This window comes from Papio anubis, chromosome 2, assembly GCF_008728515.1.
Source record: "Papio anubis isolate 15944 chromosome 2, Panubis1.0, whole genome shotgun sequence".
Classification (NCBI taxonomy): domain Eukaryota; kingdom Metazoa; phylum Chordata; class Mammalia; order Primates; family Cercopithecidae; genus Papio; species Papio anubis.
Window position 1 is genome coordinate 118037701 of NC_044977.1, and position 27982 is coordinate 118065682.

Here is a 27982-nt window from a genome sequence, read left to right on the forward strand (position 1 = left end):
ACCATTTAAAGATTTCCACCTGCAGAGGTGAGTCCTTTGACTCTCTCCTTCTTCCCTATTGTTTCCTCCTATCAATGTTTGCTTTATTCACCCCCCATTTCTTAATAACCATTTAACAATTTCTAAATCATTGGGACAAGTCCTTTGCCTCTCCCTTCTACCTCTCCTCATTCTGTTATTAAATGATCTAATGTTTTTACAGCATCTGTAAGACCCGTGAAGGGAAGCTGAGAAAGCAAATTTTGTTAAGAACTGTTGCTCCATTTTGCAACAGTTAAGTTACATGGGCACCAATTTACCATGACCTGGGTAATGAGCATATTTAGTGGATAAATCTCCTGATTATTATGAAGACAATCTTACATGGCTTGCATATGAAACATATCAGCTGCTTCATCTGGGATATCCCAATTGTCATTTATAGGGGGAGTTGGACAGTCCCCCTTCTCAGGATAAACAGATCTTACAGTCACTTTTATTTAGTCCACCAGGCTGGCTGTTCTTTCAGGAATATACCCATCTGCAGTGGTTCCACAGTGAGCAGTGGATCCTATATCCACCCAAACATGCCTTCCTACTCTACAAAATTTAAAAAGTTACTTTTTTTTTAAAGTTAGTCATTCTTACAATGCATTTTAGTAAAGGCAGCTGATGACACTGATCTACAAAATAAAATATACCCCCAGGTATATATATTTACACTCTATCCCCTGGTTTCAGTAGTTTCTTGGTTTTGGCCTCTCCTCATGTGGACCACCTTCTTAGTAATCAGAGATCTTAGAGGTATGCTCAGTTATTCCTGTATAATTTCTCCCCCTGAGAGACTTCGGGGGCTAGTGGCTGAAGTTCAGCTCAACTGAAATCTGTGCTTGGTTCAGCATTAAATTTTAACCCAGCAGTCACTTTTAATTTCTTTCATTTTAGCTCTTACAGATAATAATAGCCAATGGATTGTACACTTTATTTGTTCTGTTAGTTTGCATTACCCTGTGTATTCAGCAAACCAAAAGGCTGGGAATCAGATTCACCTCTAAATTCCATTGGTAACTTTTACGTTTAGTAACTAACTGAAGCACAGCTGCTGCTCCATACTATGGATAACAAATCAAAAGTTCCTCCTCCCTCACCGTTTCATCCTTCTCTTCCCAAACCACATGCTTCTGTGAGTCAGGGCCATTCTAGAAAATTCCACTTCTGACACCAATTTTGAAGTGATTTTTTTTCCCACAATATTCTGATGTCAAATGTGTAGGGTTTTCCACATCACTATTTCTCTAGCTTTGTGACACTAACTAGGTGTTCAATATTGCAATTCAATTCTGACACTAACTACCTGGAAACCCTGCAGGTTAAAGGCTCAGTCCCATAGTACTGCCCTCCACTTTATATACCAGTTATAATAATCCCAGCACTTTGGGAGGCCAAGGCAGGCAGATCACTTGAGGTCAGAAGTTTCAGACCACCCTGGCCAGCATGGTGAAATTGCATCTCTACTAAAAATACAAAAAAAAAAAAAAATAGCTGGCCGTAGTGATGCATGTCTGTAGTCCCAGCTGCCTGGGAGGCTCAGGCAGGAGAATGGCTTGAACCCAGAAGGTGGAGGTTGCAGTGAGCCGAGATCATGCCATTGCACTCCAGCCTGGGCAACAGAGCAAGACTGTGTCTCAAAAAATAAATAAATAAGTAAATAAATAAATAAAGTCCCAGGCCTCCTATGCTTCTGACCAAGCAACCATAAATCAAGGGTTCTCATAATCCCCATCTCAGCTTTGACAGTTTGTTAGACCAACTCACAAAACTCAGGATTTACCATTTAGCAACATAGTAGCAACAAGATACCATAATAGCAACAAAAACAGTCAATGAAATAATAGCAAGTAAGGGATACAACTTAGAAACAGCCAAATGAGAGAGAAGCATGTATAGAGAAATGTATGACAGAGGAGAGAGGACGCACAGAGCTTTCATACCTTCTCTGGGAATATTACCCTGCTAGAACTTCAATGTGTTCACCAACCCAGAAGTTCTCCAAGCCCTGCTGTTCAGAAGTTTTTATTGAGATTTCATCATGTAGGCATGATTGATTAAATAATTGACTATTAGTGATTAACTCAGTCTTTAGTCTCTATTTCCTCCCTTGGAGGTTGGTTGGTTTTTCTAGTGACCGGCCCCATTTGGAAGCTGTTATAGGCCTTCCAAATGCTGCCACATTAGAACAAAAGACACTCCAATCATCCTTATCATTCAGGTAATTCTAAAGGTCTTAGGAGCTTTGCAGAAACTAGGAAGAAAGACCAAGCATCTTTCTATGATACCACACCACCTCCCACTCATTGAAAATTGTATCTTTGAGTGTTTTTCCACTCTTGTGTGTAAGGTATAAGCCATAATTCAGTGGGGCTTGATCTGTGAGAATCCTGTGCAGTCTACAGTAATTTTGCATCCTTCCCCAGAGGATTTTCTTTCGCTTTTTCTATATCATAGAATGTTACCAATCAGAGCAGTTTGTTCCTAGACATGAGAGTTCCTAAACTACCCAGGTAGCATAAACTCAAACCTTAACCCACATGCTTATAGTTAAAATTCCCAGAGGAAAAAAATTTCTAGTCTAGGCCCCAAACAATTCAAACAAGTTTATTCTCCTTTTGTCAATCATTAAAATTTTTATCTCTATCATTTTACTCATACCCCGATCTCACCCTAATTTAATAATGTACTGTGCTGTATTATAATTGACTGTTTACTTGTTTACTATAGGCACCAAATAGTAAACAACACCATGCCCTCTATTATCTTACCTTTTCATTCTAATGTCTGACATATATTTATAGATTCTTGCAAGAAGAGCCTAAAAATATTTGTCAAGTAAATTAGATAATCAAATTATCAAAATTATATATCTTGCTAAGCTTATTTCTAATTTTTTTTTGCTATTATGGATCAAACCATTGTTTTCAATATACTGCATATTTTATTATATCTACATATTTTGGGTTTTTTCATCTTACATGGTTTCTTGTTTGCTTGTTTGTTTGAGATGGGGTCTCAAACAATGGCTATTTTTGAATGGCTATTCGCAGGTATGCTCATAGCACATTACATCATTGAACTCCTGGCCTCAAGCAATCCTCACACCTCAGCCTTCTAAGTAGGTAGGACTATAAACATGTACCACCATGTCAAGCTTTAAATCCTACATGTTTATTTTTATATATTTTCTTTTTTGACACCTTAGTGAACTCTTGTCTATACTAACTGATTTTCAGTTTATCCTCTTGGATTTTCTACAACCATCTATTATTAAGTAACAATACAGTGATCTCTTTACTTCCAATATTTATATCTCTCATTTTTATTTCAGGTCTTATTACTTTGTCCTAAAGTTCCAAAGCTATAGATAATAATAATAGTGGTCAAAAACAGTTATTTTGTTACTGAGGTTAACAGGAATAAAACAGATTAAAAGTTGTTTCATCACAACCAAACTAACTACTAATAGTGAAGAGTGCATAGCAATATCTAATATCTATATATCAAGGTGTCTGTTCTTTTAGATTTCCAAATATAAAGCAGCATCTCATCTCAAGTTCTAAATCAAAGCCTTGCTTTCAAAATTGGTATATATGTTAACTGCAGGAAATTTCTGATAAGATTATTTGCTTATGAATCATGATAATTCATGAGTAATAATTTTGTACATGATAATTCTTTGTTTTTAAGTTATCATTAATAATACAGATTATTACATGAAAAGTTGTAGTACTTATAAACCAATTTCAACAAAAAGCAAAAAAGAAAGTCTCTGTTCTCAGGAAAGGAAATCACTGTGCTTTTCTGTGATTATAGAAGTTTTTTAATTAAGAACATTGTGAATGACATATTTGATCCTCTTTTAGCAAATATACAGGATTTCATAAAATATATTTTGTGTATTAATCTTACTTATGGCTTCATCATCTATTTTTAATTTTTCTTTTGATCTATTTTCTTCAAACATGCTACTTTTCACTTTTTCTTATCTCATATTAATTTATGTAAGGCAAGTCATTACACTTCCAGAACAAAGGGAAATATAAACAAACAAACAAGTGAATAGGTTACCAGTCCGGATAGAAAGGAAAATTAAGGCTTTGAGATCACATGACTTTTATTGTACAATTTTTAAATTAACTACCAAAGAATCATTTTCTGTGAGATGTAGAATTTAACCCAAAGTGGGAAAATAGTAATTATAATTTAGGTCAAGAAAGATTATGTTAAACATTTATTATTTTTATTATATTTATAAATGTAAGTTTAGTTACCAGTGATAATATTATAATAATGTTGTAATAATGGCATCACCAGAATGTATTCAATATTGCTACATTTGTGCTAGCTGTAAAAAGTAATAATTCCAAATCCCCCAACTGTTATTTTTCTTAAATAAGAAAAACTTTCTTCCTAGAAATTCAACATGACAGTTTCATCTCTGTCTTACATCTCAACTATAGTAAGGATCCTACATTATGTGTAAGATATATTGAACTACTAGCTAAACTCCTGTATGAGGAATCTTTTGTTTCAAGTGGTAGGAATTACAGCTCAAACTGACTTACTGAAGTCAGTTTTAAAGGGGCAGAACACATTGGAACACATTGACTTACATAACATAAAGATCCACAGGTGGGACTGCTTTTAAGCACAGCTTGATCCAACCAATAGCTCACTTACTGTCTCTCAGCACTCAGTTTCCACAGTCAACTTGAGAATTTATTCTCAAATTCTACCCGGTGTTCCACTAATTCTACCATGCCCTCAAGTGCTGGGTTCTTGAATAAAATAGCAACATTCTCAAATGTCATTACAGATCTCAAATCTCCCTGTACCAAGGAACAGGAGTGCCCCTTCCACACAATTCCAGAAGCCCACTCTTTTCCTTTGGCCCAAACTGCGTAATATGCTTATGATTGAACCAATCACTGGGACCGAGGGAAATGGCATGGATTTATTGACTTTGTCACTTGGGTCTCACTTTTAGAGTAGGAGGTGAGTGAGAGAATTAACCAAGGAATAATAAGGGGAGGAGGAGAGATAGCCAATTAACCAGTGATCATTCCAACTCTCAGACAGTGCAACAAGACATCAGTTTATTGGAATTATAGCAACATTGTATTATTTCAATGATAGTGAGTCTAATAAATATTGAGGAGGAACAGCCATACTTTAATGTTTGTATTGTCTCTAGTCTACTTTGATAAAAGTAGGATCAAGGAGCTTCAGTGTAATAAAGCCCAGAATAAAGATCCAGTACAGTTCATTAAACATAAAACTTTGGAATCAATAAGAATTTCAAATGAAAGAGAAATGAACTGTGTGTAAAATTCCTGCAGGATTATGTGTCTTTCTAAGTTTCTGTGTGTGTTGCAAGAGAAAACTTAAATATACAAAAATTGATCTTGGAGAAGTAGACCAGCAACCTGAAGTGAAAATTAGGAATCGTGGGAATGAAAACCAGCTTTTTCTATTTCTGTCTATAACTCTGAAATTACAATGAAGGTCAAAGGGAAATATAATTTATTGTACAATTTATTATCTATATAGTATACATATGACTTTCTCAGACATCAAATACAAAACTCAAAATATACTATCTGTTTCTAAAAGTAGAAACCATTTTATTATTTATGGGGGGCAATAATAATAACTTTGCTTCAAAGTTGCCACCTTTTGCTATTTTCTTACTGATGGGAATTTGTGGATAACTTCCAAGATAGAAGTATTAGCACTAAAAAGAGTACAAAATAAAACTCAGAACATGATTGAGAAAGAAGTAATGACCAAGTGTTGGCATTATGAAGGTACTATAGAAACAAAAGTCTGAAACTGATCAGTTAAAAAAGAGTCTCATAAAACTTACATGGTCCTATCTCACACTAAACAATTGGGGCCTTCAAAAATGAGATTTTGCTTTAACCTAAATGTTAGAACATTTTGTTATGGACAAAGGGCAGGGAAATTACACAGACACCAGAAAATAGAGGATAAAATGAAACTTCTAGAAAAGTAATGATAGAACCCAACAAATCTGCATCTTTCTAAAAGAGTTTTTAAATCTCTATGATTTTTCTTTTTAAGAAACTGCTTTGCAATGTTCCTTCATGATCTGTTGGCTGTGGTTAGGATGAGGTGTCCAAGAGAAAATATAGACAACAATGGTGTCTATGCTTAGTGCTTTACTTCCATAGAGCTTAAAATGTATTTTATGGATATTTAACTACATAACAAATACAGCTATCCCTCACACATATAGATGAGTCTGTTCATCTACAGTCTATATTTTACATTTTTGCAGATGTTTTTCTGGCGCTGCCAATGGTTGCATTAAGCCAAACTCTCCCCATTAATCCAGTCTTTTGTGACTGAGTTCATATTTCCCAAAGAAAAAGCTGCAGCAAGCCAACTATGAAACTAATTTTTCCATCCAAGCAAAGCTGCTCTGTTCATTTCAGCATCTACTCTACTGAGTCACCCAGTACAAATTATTTCACTTCACTCACCCTTCATAAGGTGAACAGAACCCATTTTAGGCAAAATGAAGAACAAAGACAACGTGATTTTTTTTTTCTAAGTTTAGTATCAGAAAATAAATCATATCTCAGAAGCTCTAGATATTTTATTAGTTTTGATTTTTTGCAGTTCTATTCCCATTTGGACCATTAAAAATTCAAGATTTGGGAATGTGTGTTTTCAATTCACATGTGTGTTTAAATTCAAATGTTGATTGAGCATCTGCTAGTTGCTTGAGGCGTGAAGATAATTTAAAGATGTGGCCAGGCACCATGGCTCACACCTGTAATCACAGTGATTTGGGAGGCCAAGGCAGGAGGATCGCTTGAGGCCAGGAGCTCAAGACCAGTTTGAACGACATAGCAAGACCCCATCTCTACTAAAAATTAAACAAAAATATATTAACTGGGCATAGGGGCATGTACCTTTAATCCCAGCTTCTCTAGAGGCTGAGGTAGGAAGATTGCCTGAGCCCAGAAGTTCAAGGTTACAGTGAACTATGATTGCATCACTACACTCCAGCATAAGTGACAGAGTAAGACCCTGTCTGCAAAAATAAAAACCGGAAATTAAAACAAACAAACAAGCTGGAATCTTCAAGGGGATTAAGATTTGTCAGGTTGTTAAGACATGCCCCCATGAAACAGGAGATTCACTCTGGAGTGAATATAAATGTTCTTTAAGAGTTTGAGGCCAAGCGCGGTGGCTCACGCCTGTAATCCCAGCACTTTGGGAGGCCCAGGCGGACCGATCACTTGAGGTCAGGAGTTCGAGACCAGTCTGGCCAATATGGAGAAACCCCGTTTCTACTAAAAATAACAAAAATTAGCTGGGTGTGGTGGCAGGCACCTGTAATCCCAGTGACTCAGGAGGCTGAGGCAGGAGAATCGCTTGAACCGAGGAGGTAAAGGCTGCAGTAAGCCAAGATTGCGCCATTGCACTCCAGCCTGGGCAATAAGAGTGAAGCTCCATCTCAAAAAAAAAAGAGTTTGAATAGAAGATTGGAAAATACTGTAATATTCAGGAAACCCTTTATGAGCTAGATGGGACTTAGACATATCTGGAAGGACAGTGATAGATAGAATAAAGAAAAAATGAGGAGACTAGGTAGTTGTTTCTGAGTGTGAAATCACAAGCAAATTTCAGAGGCCAGATAAGCACAGGCAGTGAAATCAGCAGAGCTGGTTATAAAGGTTGATACTAGAGAAAATGTAAGAATAATGGATAGATTGTGAAGTAGATGCACACTGGTGAGAGCCTTGAATACCAGGAAAGGAAAAGTCCCCAGAGTTCCTGAGGGAGGATGTGACAGTGAAAAAGGCAGGTGATGTATCAAAAATACTCATCGAGTGGTGACGTAGCGATGTATTGGCATGAAACAACACTAGTAGCAGTGAGACTGGTGGGGAAACTCTTCAATAATACAGATGTTATGTGATGAGAAATTTGACCAAGACAATAGCAATGATAATGCAAAGAAACAGGCTGATATGGGATGTATTGCAATGTGCAGGTTTAATTAGTTTTTGAGAGACTCACTAAATGGGGAGTAAGAGAAAAGAAAAGTCAACAATGGCTTCAAATTTTTAAGCAGAATAATTGGGTGAGTAATGGCTATCCTCATAACAGGCTGGTGAAAGAAAAAGGAAAAGAGAAGTCGAGATTATGAAAATCACTTTGGAAGAACATATTTGCTCTATTTTAACTAACTTTTGGAGTTATGAGCAAATAGCAATGTCCCAGTAGGTATTTGGAAATGCCATGTTGGAATTTGGTGGAAATTTCCAGCTGCGACTGTAGCTTTGATGTTCAATTTTTTGGTTAAAAATAGTAGCCAAAGACACAAGACTAGCGATATTCCCAAGGGTGTATGTATGAAGACAATATCAGTGAGCTGGGGACAGCTGTGAGGAGCACTGAATGAGAAGGCAGGAGGAGAAAGGGGAACATGTGTCTGTGTGTGTGTGTGAGTGTGTCAGAGAGAGAAAGAGAGAGAGAGAGACTACTGCTGAACTCCAGGAAGATGATTTTTAAGGAGGGGACAATAATACCAAAAAGTCAAGAAGCCAGAATAGCTTGAGGACTTGCAAGGTGGTCAATTTCAGCCTTCCGTAGTACAATAAGATGTTTCTGAAGAAGGGAAAACTGTTTACCTCTTTCAGTGAAAGTTTGACATCTTTCGTCTGGGGGGAAAAGAAATTGAAGGATTATATTTCTGTGAGAAATTTAATCTGCATAATCTATCTTTGATATTATTTTTTAAAGCATCCACTTTGCTGATGGTAAAAATTTGGAGCTGTTCACACACGCAAACTGATTTTTTAAATAATAAATTCAGTCATAGTCATATAAATTTCATCTCCAATTGGGATAAATTGTAAAGGAATACATTAAAAGATCTGTTTCTCCCAAGTTTCTTTCGACATGACAGGAGCAAAGAAGACATTTTTTTAATCAATTCTACTTTCCTACAGAAGGGTAATATAATCTGGTTAACTGTTATATCCATCAGAGGCACAGAGCTTTTTGGACATAGGTAGAGGTTTATAAGCACAAAATTGAGAACAATTAGCACTCAAATTAATGTTACATGAGATTCAACATCTGGTAAGTGTGTTGTCATTTGGGGTCATAGACCACCTGTTAGGCTAAATGTTCATACAACAGCAATTTACCCTGCATACAAATGGTAAAAGAATGATACTTGAAAAACATTTTTTTTCTAAATTTAACCTTATGTATATAGGAGCCTCTTACATTTTAAAACTTCAACTGTAAGTTAATAATGGGTCAAATACTCACAGGATGAAGCATATAGGATCAGAAGGAACAGAGAATATTTACATTTTTGCAAGCATGTTTTATAATAAATTAGCCATAGTATAGTACTAACATTAGTTTCTATTCCGTCCAATCACTGCCAATATTAGTATTGGTCTCCTCTTTATCTATCAAATATTTAAGGACAAGAAGAGGTAAACCACTCAAAGTCTTTAGGCTATCTATCTACATAAGCGAGTCCTCAAACATCAGGCTGGTTTTGGCAATAATGCGGCACCAGAAAATGCCAAATCTGGAGGTTACTCAGCTGCCTTTTCATACAATCCAGTTATTGGAAACTTCAGTAAAACTAGTAAGCTGTGCCCTTGCTAATATTTCAACAAAATAGTATTCGCTTGCAAAGAGAGGCGTGTCTGTGATGATCAGCTGCAGATTTCAAAAGCAAAGAAACTTCCTGCACTTTTGAAATTGAAAAGCAGAAATCACATTTTACCTTGTTTATAAAAATGAGCCATCCTTTTAAAAAGAGCCATTTTGTAACACAACCACCAACTAAAGAAGCATCTAAGGCTGGGTACAGTGGCTCACGCCTATAATCCCAACACTGGGAGGCTGAGGTGGGTGGATCACCTGAGGTCGGGAGTTCAAGACCAGCTTGACCAACTTGGAGAAACCCCATCTCAAAACCAATACACACCCCACCACACCGATACAAAATTAGCTGGGTGTGGTGGCGGGTGCCTGTAATCCCAGCTACTCGGGAGGCTGAGGCAGGAGAATTGCTTGAACCCGGGAGGCAGAGTTTGCAGTGAGCCGAGATAGTGCCACTGCACTCCAGCCTGAGTAGACAGAGCAAGACTCCATCTCAAAAAAAAAAAAAAAAAAGAAGCAGCAGCAGCATCTAATACTTACAATCTGTATGTTAAGATGCCTAAAAGTCACTCTGTTAGTTTGGGAACTCTTGAGCATTTGCTATACTTTTCTAGACAGAGAGCATTTACTGGCCTCCCTATAGAATGTTTCCCATCGATTTTTTATAACTATGACCCCAGACTATCACAAGGATAGTTCTGAGTGGTAAGCCTTTGTACTTTGGCATCCAGCTGCCTGATTTTCAATTCTGGTCCTTATGCTCAGTATGTGATCTTGGGCAACTTTGTAATCTCTGGAAGCTCCAGCTTTATCATCTGTGAGGTGGGCCTGATAATATGCCCTGCTCCCCACTCCATGATTGAAAAAGATAACCCTGATAATGTGTGTGGCACAGAAGAAGCACCAGATGAATATTAGCCTTCATTAACACTAAGGGGTGACCTTGATCCTAAGTCACCAAAGAAAAACTAACGCTTGCTTGGGTTCATTAATATGTTTTTGCTCTGTGTTTGTGTTTAAAAGGCATTGTGTGATATTTTAATTATTTCAATAATCAGCATATATTTTAACTCTCAATTTGACAGACACACACTGTTTACTTAACCAAACTGTGACAAATAACTTACTGCAGTGTTTTCCAAACTGTGTTTTGAAAAACGGAGGTTCTGTGGAGAAGCTCGAGGTGGCGTCTGTGAGTAGGGTATAGAACAGAGTACAGTAGTGAGGGTGGGTGATCAGTGTGCCAGGATTCAAACAGAATGTCCCTACTTTTTGTTGGCTTTTAATATTGGGCTTGTCAGAAAATTTTAGTTTGGATAAAAGGTTCTGTGGCTTAAAAAGGGGGATGGTGTTAAAAAACACACTCGTGGTGTACTATCTTATTTTTAAAAGAAGTATTACAGACAAATAGTGAAGGCTATATTTGAACCATTACCATTTGAGTTCTGAGTCTACATTAAAATTTTACCTTTAAACCATCATTCAATGATATTTGGGATTTTGCCTTTTCCCCTTTCTGGTAGTGTTAAACAAAGAGGGCTTATTAAACCTCTCTGTTCACCATCCTTCATTTGAGAAATCTATTTTAATAAACCAAAGCCTTGTTACTCAAAATGGAAATGAATTAAGTGAATCTTGCCTCCAGGCCCCCAAGAGGTTAGCCTTTGTACTTTGGCTTTCGATTCTGGTCCCTCTGTTTGCTAAATTCATGATCTTGGGCATGTTTGTATCCTCTTGAAGCACCAGTCTTATCATCTGTAAGGTGGGCCTTTATCCCTAACCCCAAAGTAACCTAGTGCAAAGCAATCTCGAAGAAGGGTGCAGCGGCTGTGCCTGTGGTGTCTGGAGTCAGACTACCTGGTTGTGAATCCGGCTTTGCCCACTTTGGAGCTGTGCTCTTGGGCAAGTTACTTCCCGTGTGTGTCCCTCAACCTCTTATTCATAAAGTGAGGACAACAGCACCAACCTTGTGAAGTTATTATGTGGAATTGAAAGAACAGTGCACACAAAACTCTTAGAACAGGGGCGAATAGAAAATAAGTACTCAGTAAACATTAGCTCTTATGGTCATTAAGAATTGAATCTGTTTTAGAACCTTTTTCATGACACGAATTTTTTCCAAGTCTGATTACAGTAGTCAGTGCATTTATCATTTTAAGTTTCTTCCTATGGCTATATGAAGGATGGTAACTAAATTAATTAGCTTTATATTTTAATTCTCACTTGTAATTTTTCTCTTTCTTTTTTTTTTTTTTTTAATATATCTTAAGCTAGAAAGAGAAAAATCAAATTCTCATCCGACCTCAGTGGCTCACGCCTGTAATCCCAGCACTTTGGGAGACTGAGGTGGGTAGATCACCTGAGGTCAGAAGTTTGAGACCAGCCTGGCCAACATGGTGGAACCCCATCTCTACTAAAGATACAAAAATTAGCTGGGCGTGGTGGCGGGCACCTGTAATCCCAGCTACTCAGGAGGCTGAAGCAGGAGAATCGCTTGAACCTGGGAGGTAGAGGTTGCAGTGAGCCAAAATCACACCATTACACTCCAGCCTGGGCGACAAGAGCAAGACTCTGTCTAAAAAAAAAAAAGAGAGAGAAAAAGAAAAATCAAAGTCTCTTGTAAATAGTCACAGCTAAAAACTAATAAGCATGTGAGCTGGTCCTGAATGTCTGTTATTCTGAAGATGAGGAAAGATGACCATGTGATCTAGCCATATTTTATTGTTATGCTTTGTGTATGCTTAGATTACTAAGAAAAGTATAATGAAATATGATTTTGACATGTTATCTATTCGACCTTTTGATACATATAATTTTACTTCATACCTTTCATGTTTATAGTTATCATTTTTTCCATGTACAATTCCTGAAATCTGAGGGGGGGAAAACCCTAAACATATTAAAACCATAACAAAGCCTCTTAGTTCTTTTTCTGTTATATTTCAGATCTTCAGACACTCCACATGTTGCCTCAAACAGTTGACTGGTCATCTTTTCCTCCCCAACAATATCTCTTGACTCTTGGGTTCAAAAACAAAGAAGATGGAAAATTTTTGGAAAAAATATCAAGCAGGAAGCTGCCGATATTCACAGGTAAATCATCTGAACCTACAAGGTCTAGCATGTAGTAGGACCTGTGATGAGTTTGGGGCCCCAAAAAATGTTTGAGTTAAAATTAACTCCTTCTAATCTTCTCTGTGGGTTAGTTAACAATACTTGGAATTCTGGTTCCAGGAAATCTTTCCCCCAAGAATACACACAGTCCTGGAATGCCCACCCCCTGACTCTAATCATCTAATCATCTTACCCCACCCACCTCTATCATCAACGACTAATCATACAGCACTTAAAGAATACTAGTTTTCATCATTATCAATTAGCAGAGGTAGAAGAAAATTATGCAATGAAACTGCTATATGAAATCAAAAATATAGCCAATGACAATCTTAAATTACTTGTATTATCTATTGTTGTATTAATGTCGGTTCCCCTGTTTTCTTATGTAATTAGCCAAGAGTTTAGATCTCCTGGAGAGTATCACAGTTAAATGGTGTTCAGTAATCTGAGTTGAAACTTTCAAAAATCAAGAAAATATTCACATGGAGTTGAAATCTCAAACTTATGGGCTGAATTCATGACCAGGTTCCATTTATTCCTGCAGCTCTAACCACATAATTAAGAATGTGTGTTTTGTCTGGCACTGTATCCTCTGAGGCTTATCTGAACTTCGAGCTACATTCAAAGTCAATGGATCTGCACACTTGAATAATACCTAGGAGGAACAAGACAAGAATCAGACACATTTATGACGCATTTTTTCACAACTCAGGAAAAACAGACTCTGAAGAGATCGGTGAATCATTATAGGCTGTCTCTTAGATCTCTCAATCAAGAAACACAACAAAAGAGATAAATGATAGTTTCTAAAGGGCAGTGTCTCCTCTGCCTTTCTCCCCATAGATCTTTCTTTGTTATACATATGGTCTAGGGATGGGACTAGTTTCTATACTAAAGATTTCGTATCTATTAATATTGAGATATCCGTTTATAGCTTGCTAAAGAAAACATTTTGAAATGGAAGTCTGGAGAAAATAGCGTAAAAGTTTATTGTTACAATTTTTAGAGCATAAAACACCTTTCGGTCTGACCAGAGAAGATACAGTGAGACAAATGGAGACAATGGGGAAGCGAATCTTGCCAATATTGGATTTTATTAGAAGCACTCAATTGAATGTAGGTATATGAGTCTTTTATATTTGTCCAATGTACAAATATTAGAGAATTCTAGAAGTATATATAAGGCTTACATGGCAAACAGTGCAAGTGTTAGGGGATTTTGAAAACGTTCATAGTAACTCTCATTTGCAAAAACAAGCAAATTTTAGCTAATGATTTTATTTCTTTTCTTCTAAAACATAGTATAATGCTACACTTTGCAATTTCAAGCACTTATTAGAGTAGTGTCTCTTTAAAGAACCTTTTCTTTATGCCTTCCTGATATCTAATTCAACATTGCAGTGAATTTGTCATTTCAAATCAATACGAAAATTTTAGCAAGCACAATGTTTTCTCTATTTCACTTATTGAGCTATTGCATATAACCATCTCATTACCTACACAAGAATTCAGAGCTTTTCAAGATAGTGCCTTTGTACCACACTGATGAATTGGATGCTTCTCTAAACATTGGCAATTGATCTTTATATAGCCATAAGGTAAATTATCTAATCTCTTTCTATGATCCAGGAAAAATATGCCTTTTCTACTTTTCAGTCTTAAAGAGTCCAAAATAAGACCTGAATTACACTGCTATTTTACAAAATTTAAGCCATTGTACTGAAAGTATATAAAGAGAGCTTCTCATTAACAGGCTATAAAGGCTGCAGATTTCTCCTCTTTTAATATTTTTCAAAAGACTTGTAAGCTGGAAATTTTAAAGAATTTCCTTCCTGTTCCCTCTTTTGTGTTACATCATTGATTTGATGTTCTTACCTTATAAGGGGAACCAAGGGGGTCATCACAAACAGCTACTTAACATCTGTTCAGCAGTTTATCTGCTCAGTAACATTATTCAGCATTTTGGAAAAGCTATAAAACACCTAATCTATTTGCATGATTTGCAATTCCATGCATTACAAATACAAAAGCACATTTTTACTGATGTTCCTACCACAAAGCTACCCCTTCTCCACAACCACGTTTCAATTGTCTCCCCTATATTTCTGTTAATAAGAAATCTATCTATCTCTAAGCAGTTCAGGCTGCCATAACAAAACACCATCCTAAGAACCCACACACATCATTACCCTCATCATCAGGCCCGTGCAAGCAGGGAAAGCTTTGCTAACCAGAACCATCACCGTGTAGCATTATTTCATCTCACTCATGCATGGCTAGCCTAGCAGAGCCAGTGTGTCGGGTGCTGTGAATGTGATCTGCCTGTGGCCTAGCCCTTTGTTTTTTAGTTTTTAGTTTTTTGGGTTTTGGTTTTTTTGTTTGTTTGTTTGTTTGTTTGTTTGAGACAGTCTCGCTCTGTCAAACAGGTTGGAGTACAGTGGTGCGGTCTTGGCTCATTGCAACCTCCACCTCCAGGGTGGAGGTTGATTCAAATTCAAATGCTTCTCCTGCCTCAGTCTCCCAAGTAGCTGGGATTACAGTGTGCACCACCAGCCTGGCTAATCTTTTGTATTTTTAGTAGAGACAGCATTTCACCATGTTGGCCAGGCTGGTCTTGAACTCCTGGCCTCAAGTGATCCACCTGCCTTGGCCTCAAAAAGTGCTGGGATTACAGCCATAAGCCACTATGCCTGGCCAGCCAGGTCTGGTTCTTTGAAGCAATGCCTGCCTTACCTTCTCACTTACCAGGAAACTGACCACATCATCTGTTGCCAGCTCAGATCTCACTGTGTGAACATAGGCTGGGCCTAACTAGGCATTATGCACTTTTTCAACGTTCTTAACTCATTTTCTTATCACCTTTTAAAGAGTATCCTGGCCATTTGGAAATTTGTTTAGACAGGTATCTTTTATGTGCCTATACAGGAGACTTTAAAACCATAATTAATGAGATTCTTAACATCTGATTAATAACTCAGTCTTCTCATAGTGAGTCTCAGTACCACTTTGCTGACTGTGAAGAATTTCATGAACTTTCCTATGTTCACTTTTAAGGGAAATAACAGTTTTCGGAAGATTGTTTCAAAAACTTTTAATGAAATTGAAGTAGGCAAGCCTGAAAGTGCCTAGGGATCACAAATATATCTAAATATCAGGTATTAGGTTTCTTATTATTTGCCCAGCAACAGCTTCATAAAGGAGGATTGACAAAATTGCCTGCAAAGGTAACCTAGCTTAATGAAGCAAATAATGAATTGGTGACTAGAAATTATTCCTACATGGTACCATTAACTGTAACCCAAGCAGCCCTCAGTAGTGTTTTTAAGACCCTTCAAGGTGTTATTTCTTTCTTGTCAGATGTCAAATGACATTCACTTGAATATTTAGGCATTGAATTGTCATTGTTTGTTACCCTAGTTTGTAATACATGTAGACAAAGACTTCTGCCCAAAGCCATGCTCTGGCCATGTAACCCTAGGGCAAGTCACTTAACCTCTGAACTACTTTTTTCTCATTTATAAAATAGGCTGGTAACTGCCAGGCCCACTTCACAGAGTTGTTGTGAACCATAACTACATAATCCATGTTCTTGAAGCACTTTGTCAAGTATTAAGAATTTTAGTTTTAATTATTTGTATTGGTTTTAGGTTGCTTTGACAAAGAAACTGTTTTACAGATCTTTTTTTCTTTATACAAGCTGTGTAGTTTGAAGTTACCTATTTTTCTTCTAATACGAAGATTCCATTCGTGTTCTGTGAATTTTGATTCTTTTTTCCTTAGCTTACTTTGCTTTGATCAGTGATTTGCTCAGATCCCTTCACTCAGGCAGGGTTTGAGATGCCATTTCCAGCCATGAACTGGACTCAGGACTGCAGTCTTGTTGACATGCTCATGTGACAAGCAGCCTCACATGTCTTGGTGGAACACAGCCAATACCCAAGACACTTCCATTAGAAGACAGTGAGTGACCAGTGTCTTGGGCAATAAATTTATCTTAAAGAATTTTAGATTTGTCAGTCATCCTTAACACTGGTGACTAAGGCTTTAGTTTACATTTCTGTTGTCTGTTTCAGACAGACAACTCTTTACCCTAGTAGAATGCCACATTTCCATCAAGGCCTAATGGCTAGGAAAAAATGCTGTAATCCCAGCACTTAGGGAGGCAGAAGTGGAAGGACAGCTTGAGCCCAGAAATTCAAGACCTGCCTGGACAACATAGTGAGACTCCATTCTCCCCACAATGCAACAACAACAAAAAAAAGTGGAACTAATGGCTAGGAAATATACTTTGCCTCATACCATATATGTTCAGAGATGTTTAATTCATTTGGACAATGTTTTTTAATGAAAATGGGCTTGGAATATGAAAATACAATGCATTAAAACTTCAGCATTCCTAACAGCAGGAGACCTAAAAGATGATACTAGTTCTTGACATAATACCATGACCAGAATCAGTTACACAATGTTTAAGTATTATCACATTTATACTGTCACATAAATAATGATAAATATGTAGCTTTCTAAACAATACTTAGACAATGCCAAGAATTCTCATGATCTATTCCCTAAACATATTGAATATTTAGTCACCTTGTAAATATTAGGTTTATAATACCTACCTAATATCTAATTAGAAAAAAGTTAACTTGGCAATAATACACTGAATTATAATATATGATTACTTTTAGGTAATACTTTTAGCTGCTCTAATTTTTCATTTTTCTCCATTAAACTAAAAGATACATGTATTTATTCTCCACAAATTACATATAAAGAGATAGTTTAGCAACTTACTCTCAACCAAAGCATTTTAAATATAAAGTGAGTAAAATTTTCTTCTAAAGCTAACAAAATACTCTCGCTTCCAAACTCTTGAAATATTTGATAGTCAAGAAGTTTTCTTTACTCAAACATATCTTTTTTAAAATACAGAGCAGTCCTGGTCATTAACCAGGTGCTGACTGCATGCAGAAATTACCACTTTGGAACTATGGTTTAGGAGAAGCACGTGCATAGTGCTCTACAATTTAAAAAGTATTTTTCCTGCACATTCTTTAATTTGACCCTCACAATTTGGTGACATTGTGTTACCTTCATTTTACCAGTGAGGAAACTGTGGCTCAGAGGAGTGATATATTCAAGTTCACACAGCTAGGCCTCAAAATCAGAGCTTCAGAATATCGTGCCAATATTCTTTTACTAAATCATATTATATCTCTTTGATTTAAAAGTATGATCCTTGCCAGAGGCAAAACATGCGTACACACAACATAGGAATGATTCCATAGCTGAATTCAATTTTTAAAAAAAATGAACATATAGGCCAGGTGCAGTGGCTCACGCCTGTAATCCCAGCACTTCGGGAGGCCAAGGTGGGTGTATCACATGAGGCCAAGAATTCGAGACCAGCCTGACCAACATGGCAAAACTGCGTCTCTATTAAAAACACACATGCAAACACACACAAAAATAGTCAGATGTGGTGGTGCACACCTGTAGTCCCAGGTATTCAGGAGGCTGAAGCAAGAGAATTGCTTGAACCTGGGAGGCGGAGTCTGCAGTGGGCCGAGATCACACCACTGCACTCCAGCCTGTGCAACAGAGCAAGACTCTGCCTCAAAAAAAGAAAGAATAAAAAAAGTAAAATGAACATATAATGTACAAATTAGACCAAAAATTAATTATAAAAAGCTTCCTAGAAAACATGAATTTTCAACTCTTGCTATGAGGTGGTGGATACAGTTGGTAAAGACCTTTCCTGGTCTCAGGGAGGTTTCTATGTGTCAGACAATGATTCTCTTTACACTTCTGACCCTAGTTTCCTTATCTTTGTAGATTAGTCTACTAGGTACACAATACATGGCCAAACAAGGATGATTCCAGCATTTTAAGAGTTATAATCTGCAATATGATACAACCTTCCTGGTGACTTCTAATCCCACTGAACATCAACCTCATTCAGCCAGCAGCCCTGCTGCTATGGTATTTTTCATTCTCTAGATTTTTGTCCTAATTATTTCACATGCTACTGGATGGCACTATACTTTTCCATTCATTAACTTTATTGGCTGCTGTCAGTTTCAGACCTTATGTACTGTGCTTCCTGGGCTAAATGTTAAAGAGTTAAAATAATCAAATCTCTTGCCATGCATGAAGCCGCCTTCACAGGATGACTTGCCAAAAAATGACCTAACTAACCATGTTTTTAATACCTCATTAATTTTACTTTTAATTTCTTCCAAGTGAAGCATAAAAAATGTTTACATATGCATATTTGAAATGAACAATAATAAGTGTTTCCTACCCCTTTTTTGCAATCAATGTTTCTATATCTTATGCCAAACGGAAATACATTCCAAATACTAGGACTCTGCTTTTCAGCAGTATTATATAGTGCCACTTATTTGCCAAATATTTATTTGTGACTGCTATTAAGCCTTCACTTGAACTCGCTATTACCTAGCCCTCATTGTACCTGTGTGAGGTTTTAGCTTCAATCATGGCCACTTTATTACACTCTCTCCAGCAGCTCAGGAGCCCTTTGATCATTCCTGAAGTCTCACTGGAAGGGATACCTGCCTTTAGATTTAGTCTTTGTTAGCATTAGATATTTCAGTTAATTTCTACTTTTTATTATGTTCTTTATTTCCTTAAAGCAACAGCATTAAAGCATTTCTGCCACACTAGATAGCAATTTTATTTCTTTTTCACTTTGTCTTTCAAAAACCCCTATCTTGGATAGGTAAAATATTAATCTACAGTTTCCTGATAACCAAAACTGCATTTGGCTTCAGGAGGAGGGGTGACTATTAGCAGTCAACTGTATTCTTTCCCTGTTTTCTTATTCAAATAGAGCACTTCCTGTTTTGTTATACATCCAACAATCAGGCTAAAACTGTTGCCTTCCACTATGTTTATTTTCCTGATGTTTTGGGAAATTACACTGATAGATTATGTTCCTGAGCAGCCTGCAGTTGTTTCTGCTCTTTAGAGTTGAATCACTACACCACTTCCCTACAACTAGCCCCATTGTTTATTTTAAAGAAGGACAAAGAAAGCAATTTTTCTTCAGAATGAAAACCGTTTCTCCTCCAACTTGCTTTCCTCTATTTGACAGAATGCCATTGTTTAGCTACATGTTTAAACTGAATGGGTAGGCTAGGTTTTTCATCAATTCAGGAAGGAACCCCAAATCTACCACTTGCAATCATCAATCTTATAGGTTTATGGATTTTCAGATAAATGATTAATCAGAAAGAACAAATTACTGTAAGAAAACATTCATTGAACAGCATGTATAGGTGTTAGGGACAAATAAAGCAGATACAGCACGATGGTGCCCAGTCTTTATTTATTTCCAAGATTCTAGAAAAATGTCAGCTTCCAAAGGCTGCTGTCAATCAGAATTTGAGTATGGCCTTTCAAAAAGAAGTGCTTTCTAATTTTAAGTTGAACTTCAGTAATATTAGTTTCTAGTAGTTTTTCTCCTTAGAGGAGATTCTCTTAAGAAAGTGAAATTATATGTCTGCCTTCTCTGATTTCTGGAAGAAACTGTGTTTCATAAGTATGCGCAAACCAAAATAGTCTTTACTCAGATACTAAACTTTAAGGTGGTGGTTTGTCTCAAACTTCTGCTTGAGATATTTGAGTATCTGGGGAGGCACCTAGCTGAAATTCGTATTTCTAGGGCCACATAACAAGAGATCATGATTGGGTGAAGCCCAGCACTCACTTTGCTAACTGCCAAAGTCCACAAGCAAACGTAGTGATTCTGGTATAGGCAGTCCAGGGGGCCCCTGCTACAAAGGGGCACTTGGACGCTTCTCTTCTGAGGACCAGGATGTACAATGCAATTGCCAAACTAAGTCCTCTTTTGAATTCCCATTTCTCATCACCCTCCAAATGCAGCAGAATCTCAAGGCTTTTATGTTAACCCTTATATACCCCCATGTCAAAAGTACTTTTTCTCAAAGATAAACTTAAGAATTTCATGACTAACTTTGTCTCTCCTATCAAGCATTACAATTTGTATTAAATGTTTTTAAAGATGGTAACATCTCTCTTTTGTGCATGGCAGTAACACGCACGTTGGTGGGCCACTTTTTTCTAAATGTGCCTCATCTTAAGAAAGCCCAAAATGCCAATAGATGCATGGGAGTTGGCAGTCCTTACAAAGGTACACAGTAGTCTGTGTCAAGATGGAACATGTTAGTTGTTGAAATGGTCCTAGTAGACAGAGGGAAGCTAGTCAACAAGAAGAAGAGACTGTGCAAGGCTATCCAATAAGAACTGGAGATAAAAGCAGAGCTAGAGTTTTCATGTAAGCTATTGGGGTAAACAGAATTCAACTTATACAACATTTGTCAAGATTCGACCTGCATTAAAAAAATTTCTTTCAGATAAACAAGATAGTAGGCAACTCTTAGCTCTTATGATGCTTTGGTGATATAGATAAAGTCGCCCCTTCTAGGCAGACACAGCTGTGTGGGATCACTCCTGGGTGAGCGAAGTGCAGATTCAAATTCAGTCCCCTCTTTTCCCCTCAGCCTAACTCCTAATGCAAGACAATCAGCAAATCAGTCTCAACACATCTCCAAAGGACTCCCTTTTATGTATATTTACCTACTAGAAAAAGGGGATAAAACAATACTGTAAAATGATAGAAGGAAACATTTATTTGTACTAGATTCCATTGTTTCAAAAGATGTAAATACATTATCACAAGCCCTGACTTCCATCCCTGGGGATAGGTCTATTTCTGTGGTTTTATTCTAAAACATTTCTTTTACTTTGAGACTAGGGGAGTTTTCCTGCATCCTCAGGTGTGATGGAGAAGTTGCAATATGCCGGCCTCCTCAGCCAGCTGCAGAGAGTAAAGGAGCAGTCCCAGGTCATTAATCAAGCAATGGCAGAGCTAGCAACCATTCCCTACCTACGGGACATCAGTCAACAGGAGGCAGAACTGGTAAGTATTTTTCTTTGTTTAAGGGTTTCATAGGCCCAGCACCAACAGAAAAGTGATACGGTCTGGAAACAAAAAAAAAAAAACTATGGTAATAAATGTAGTCTGAGGGCAAACTCCCCAACCCTCCTGAAGCATTCTCATGACAAAACTGAAAACTGTAGGAAGGTGTGTGTCTGGTTTTTATTTGCTCACATTAACTAGCTCCCACTATTACAGCAAAAACGTTGTGATGTGTAGAAACATAGAAAGGGGCTGGTTATTTACATTGTGTGTCAGGCTTCTGGTTTTTGGTAAAATGAGATTAATAAGCTCCAAGATATATTGATACATGATTCTCTTTTATGAAAAAGTGAGAGGACAAAAGAGTAATTATTGTATAGAAAAATGACCCTACAAAATCATCTTTAGAGTTTTCTCAATCACTTCTAGGGTTAAAATAGATAATTGGCAGTGCCAACACTAGTACCTTTAGATACATCAACAAAAGTTGTTTATTTGAAAGGAAAATGTAGCTAGCCAACATAGATGGTTTTTTTTTTAACTGAATTGACAAGTTAATTCAGAAAACCAGACACTTTAGCCACACACAGACCCAAGCAAAAGCTAGTTGAAGGGATTCTAACAGAAATAATCTTCAGATAGATATGCATATTATAACCATAATTAATATCAGAAATGGTAGCACATCATTTGAAAAACAGTTTACTGAACAGTGTGTTGCCCATTCAAGGAAAGGTAAAATTTACTCCATATGGAGCTCCTAGTGTGTTGTAGGGAAAGGCCCTTTACTGTGAAGCTTTAATTGAGAGTAGCTGAAACTAATTATAGCTCCGAATTGAATTCACATAGTAATGATAAGAACAGTCCAAACTGATTACCTGTAATTTTCAGATAACTAAAGAAACCCTCCCTCTTTGAGCTTTTTAAGATTTAATCAAGAAATGAGCTGCCAACATTTATAACGTTCATCTAAACCAGCTAAAAGCATGTTAAATAAATACTGATATTCAGAGTAAGCATACAAAGTTGTATGACTAGCCAAATAATAAAACTATGCATACTAAAGATGAAAACTATGAAATAAGTCTATGAATCAAGGAATTACCAAGTCAAAACTGGCAATGATACTTTCTAAACCTTTATGTTTGTGTACAAAAGAATACTTTCTAAAAGGCTAAGTGTTTATCCTGCCATTCATAAAGCACTCAGAAGTATAGTAAGTATAGAGCTTTCAAAGTGCACATTATGGCCGATTTTACATGATTAATGCTTCTCAGAGATAAGAGGAAGCAAAGAAAATGTTAATTTAAGAAGCCGGCAAAATGTTGATCCTGTCTTCCTGAAAAGCACATTCAAGATTTAAATGAAAAATACAGGGGAATTCTCTGCACTTAAGTCTTCTTAATCACACATCTATGGCTTTTTCGTTTTGTTTTGTTTTTGTTTTTTTACTGGAAATACTTAGTTTTCAAAATATACGCAAAGGAGCCTCAAAGTAGCATTATTGACATTCCTTTCGAAAGTGTAATTTTTCTCTATTTGAAACCTTAGAAAATGAAAGTTCATTGGATATTCTTGTACTTATATGCCCAGCAGAAAAAAATTGAAATATATATGGATGTATATCTGTATGCCAAATATTCAAAAATTATGTATCTTATAAAGTTTCATGACCTTCAATAATAGATTTTACTTTGCAACTTACAAAGAGAATTAATCCTAGTAATACCCTGTATGCTGCTATCTAAACAGTGACTGCTTAATAGAAAATTTTTGAGTGACTCAATTCTCTCTCTTCCTGCTTACACTCTGCAATATCTAAACCAAAGAAAGATTATCTAAGGGTCCATACTGTTTGATGCCATAGTGAACTGAACTGGTATTTTTTGAGAACGTTTTTTAACCTTTGAATATCACACGGCTTGATATAACTTCATTTCATTTTTGTGGTCGCCTATGGACCATGCGTACAGGATCGTTTCACATTAGAGTACAGTAGGTGCCTGTTTGGGACAAAGGTTAGAATGTTTAAAACCTTTGAATGGGACCTAAAAATTTTTAAAAACTTGGCCCTTTTAAAATTTTAACAAAGAAAAGAATAGTAAAAGAAGTTAAATGAGCTAGATTCTTTAAGAGGCAATAAAATGGCACAACTGTAGTATTGTCCTCTGGTGAGCTTTTGCATGATGCCTAGAACAATGATACATTAGCCTCAGGAGAAAACGCTAAAACGCATTCATGTACTACATGCCGTTTCCCGAGAGAATTAACTACTGCCTTCATTCTTTACAACCCAAATCTGGTTTTCACAAAACATCAACACTTACTACATTAAAACCTATATGTTTTCTACAAATTTTCAAGAAGAATCTTTTCATTGTTTCAGTATTTTATATCTGCAATAATATTCAGCAATGACAAGCAAAGACGAGGTGGCAATATTCATTGTAGGAAAGATGAGTAATAAAATCATCAGCGTACAAATGATTTTTTAATTAGGTTTTAATCTGTGTATTTAGAGAAGTTACTTCTGTGTGAATTCCACACTGATAATTTTTATCTTGGTGCCACAGCTGCAGTCACTAATGGCAGATGCTATGGACACCCTTGAAGGAAGAAGAAACGATAATGAACGTGTGTGGAATACAATCCAAAAGGTAAAACTTTGAGCTGAAGGAAAAAGATCTATTATTCTCAAGGAAAATGTCCATCTTGGGTCAAATCTGTTTGGAGGATAAAAAGAAATCCAAGTTCTTTGGGCTGTTTTTTGTTTTTCTTTTTAAAAATAAATGCAGCTCTCTCCGTGGAAGTGTGACCAAAATCAAATATGGATTTATTTAATCTGCTTCTTTTCCAACAGACTGTGTTCATATGCTTTCATGATTTTTCTTCATTATCATGCTCATTTTCATATTCTATTTTCATTATCTGTGCCTTCGTTCTCGGTTTTGTAATTCTTTAAAGCCCTTTCATCAGTGTTTTAGTCCACTCCCCAACTATATTTCCACTTTTTTCACTTGAGGAATAATGACTACTTTTCAGGGAACTACAAAGAAACTAGCACGTTGATGTTTGTTGTAAAAGAGTAACATACTGGTTGTTAGAAATAGAGGAACATCCCATCGTTGGCTACTGGGGTTTAAATTCAGGAAGTGCCGAGATGCACCTGGACCCAAGTACTCAGGAGACTTGTGTGACACAATAGGACCCTCTGAAAATGTGAAAGTTAGTAATCTTGGGTCTCCAGTCAAGCTCAAAGTAGTAAGTTCTGATTGATCAACTCCCCATTCATCTTCCTCCCATCATTGTAAGAACCCACCAGCAGAGACTGGCATCAGGAGATGTGAAACAAACAAAAGAACCTTCAGTTTAAAAGCCAACTCTAAGGGATTCTGGAGCATCTGAGGAAACACGTGTCTTTTGTAATGAACTCAGAGGTCCTGTGATATACAGTTGACCCTTGAACAACATGGTGGTTAGGAGCACAAAAATCTACATTTAGCTTTTGGCTCCCTAAAAACTTAACTACCAATAGCCTACTATTGACTGAAAGCCTTATGATAACATGAAGAGTTGATTCACACATATCGTATTGTATATATGTATTATATACTGTATTACAATAATGTAACCTAGAAAAAAGAAAATATTATTAAGACAATCATAATGAAGAGAAAATATATTTACTATTCATTGAGTGGAAGTCGAGGTCTTCACCCTTGTTGTCTTCATGTCGAATTGGCTGAGGAGGTGATTGGTCTTGCTGTCTCAGGAGTAGCAAAGGCAGAAGAAAATATGCCTATAAATGGACCTACACATTTCAAACCCATGTTGCTCAAAAGTCCACTGTATGGACAAAAAAACAGAAATTGACTGTCAGCAAATATGTGTTGAATAGGTATCTACCATGCCGGAAAAAAAAAGTTAGATATTGGGAATATTGTGCTCAGCAAGACAGGCACAGCCCTTGCCTGTATGGTCCTTATAATCCACAAAGCTACTTATGGGCTAACTGAATATTACGGAATAAAGGGGATGTTCAATGATCTATGGAAATAAATGGCAGAATAGCCTTGTCTAGGTGGTCAGAAACACTGTCTCTAAGAAAATGATATTTACACACTGTTTAAAGAATGTGTAGTGGTTTTCCAGGTAAAAGGGGGCATTTCTAAACAGAGGGATCACTTTGTACCAAAAGTGTTTTTTTAAAAAAAGAATGGCACATTCAAAACTAACCAAAAAGTAAATAAGATATTTCAAAATGAAGTTCAGAGGCAGGAGAAATTACAGAAGGACTTCTAAATGAAGTTTGGATAGTTTTAGAGTACATTTAACTAGAAAATGTTTTTAGGACATCTTTAGGGCTGTGGTGGGGAGAAGAGATTGAGGGGCTGCAGAAATGCAGGGACGTCAGTGATAAAGTAGGAATCGTAATCCCGGTGAGATATGCTGGCGTCTTGGTTTAGGGTTGTGGACACAGAGAAGAAAAGAAGCAGATGGACCTAAGAAATATTCAGGAAGCCACATCTATAGGCCTTGTTCAACTGATGGGATCTGGGAGTTGAGAGAATAGAAATGGTTAAGAATGATGCCTAGATACTTGCTTCAGCAATTGAGCAGGGATAGGGAAAGGTTTGCTGGTGCCATTTACTAAAGAAGAAGATACTGTCATAGGAGCAGCTTTTGGCCAAGAATATAAATGCCTTTAGAGTTCAGTTGGGAGAAAGAAACCGTGCCAGATATATGAATGGAAATTTAATATAAAGAACGGTTAACTAATTTATGAAGTTGTTAATTAGGTAACTGAAGAAGGAAAGGAGAACACTAAGTCATCACAAAGAAAACCATTAAAGAAAGCAACTACCATGTCTTAGGGCTGGGTAATCAAAGAGAAGTTGGAATGGCTAAAACTTAGAAACTTAGAGCAAGGACCCTGCTATGCCAAAACCCAGACCCCCCACTAGAAGGTGCTGCTCAGCAGGTAATGGTGTCCCTGAGGTTGGAGTCCTGAAGGGCTGGGACCCAAACCTCCAAGGAGGGACCACTAACCCACCGGAGCTGTGGGAAGTGATGGGGAGGTGGGTAGTAATGGATGTAGTTTGCAACTTTTGTAAAAACTAAATTTGGCTGCTACTGCAGAAAAGAAAGTATGTTTCTGATTGAAGGTTTGTTGATGAGATACTCCCAGGAACCCTAAAGCAGACAGAAGTAAACAAGAAGCAAAGAAGAAGCAATTCCCTTCTTTCTCCTCTAATGCCCTCTGATGATAGAATCTAACAGTTGACAAAAAAAGAAATGGAATTGCAGAGTCCTAGCCATATTTATCACAGGGCTGAGTATAGAAGAGCAGATTTGGAGTTGCAAGGCTATAGGTTAACAACTGGCACAAAAGTGCGCCTATGTTCACATAGGGTGCTGGCAAGACATCCAACAGGAAATACAAAAGCCTTGGGTTCTGGATAAAAGACTGAGTAAAGATAGATATTTCTTAGTCATTGGCAAATTGTCATTAGCTGAAATCATGGCTTAGAAAGAGTATAATAGAGTAAGGAGATAAGAGGGCCTTGAGAAGCACATTTCAAACTTAGGAGGAGAAGCCTATGACAGAGACTAAGAAGGACTGGCAAGAGGAATTAGAGATAGAGCAGCCAAACGCGGTCCTGATGAGACTCAAGCAATATAATCACACGTCTCTGTTGGTTCTAGAAATAGTTGTTTAGAACAGGGGTCAACAAACTACAGTCTGCAGGTCAAATCTAGCATATTACCTATTTTTGTCAATAAAGTTGATTTCACACAGCCATGCCATTTATTTACATGTTATCTAAGTCAACTTGACTGAGTTAAGTAGTTGCCACAAAAACTATAATAACGCACAAACCCTAAAATATTTACTATCTAGCACCATCAAAAACATTTGCTGGCTGGGCACAGTGGCTCATGCCTATAACCCCAGCACTTTGGGAGGCTGAGGCAGGCGGATCACGAGGTCAGGAGTTTGAGACCAGCCTGACCAACATGGTGAAACCCCATCTCTACTAAAATTACAAAAGTTAGCCAGGTGTGGTGGCGGGTGCCTGTAATCCCAGCTACTCAGGAGGTGAGGCAGCAGAATCGCTTGAACCCAGGGGATAGAGGTTGCAGCGAGCCAAGATCGTACCACTACACTTCAGCCTGACAGAATGAGACTCCATC

At 37.1% G+C, this 27982-nt stretch overlaps 1 protein-coding gene across 1 annotated transcript in view; it reads left to right on the forward strand.

The window, feature by feature from the left end:
* SPATA16 (spermatogenesis associated 16) overlaps positions 1 to 27982 on the forward strand; it is a 254511-nt gene that overhangs the window by 205713 nt on the left and 20816 nt on the right. The window contains exons 7-10 of the mRNA XM_003894819.5: positions 12649 to 12795; positions 13826 to 13935; positions 21623 to 21787; positions 24361 to 24444. Coding sequence (XP_003894868.4) covers positions 12649 to 12795; positions 13826 to 13935; positions 21623 to 21787; positions 24361 to 24444 — 506 coding nt within the window. The remainder of the gene's footprint in view (positions 1 to 12648; positions 12796 to 13825; positions 13936 to 21622; positions 21788 to 24360; positions 24445 to 27982) is intronic.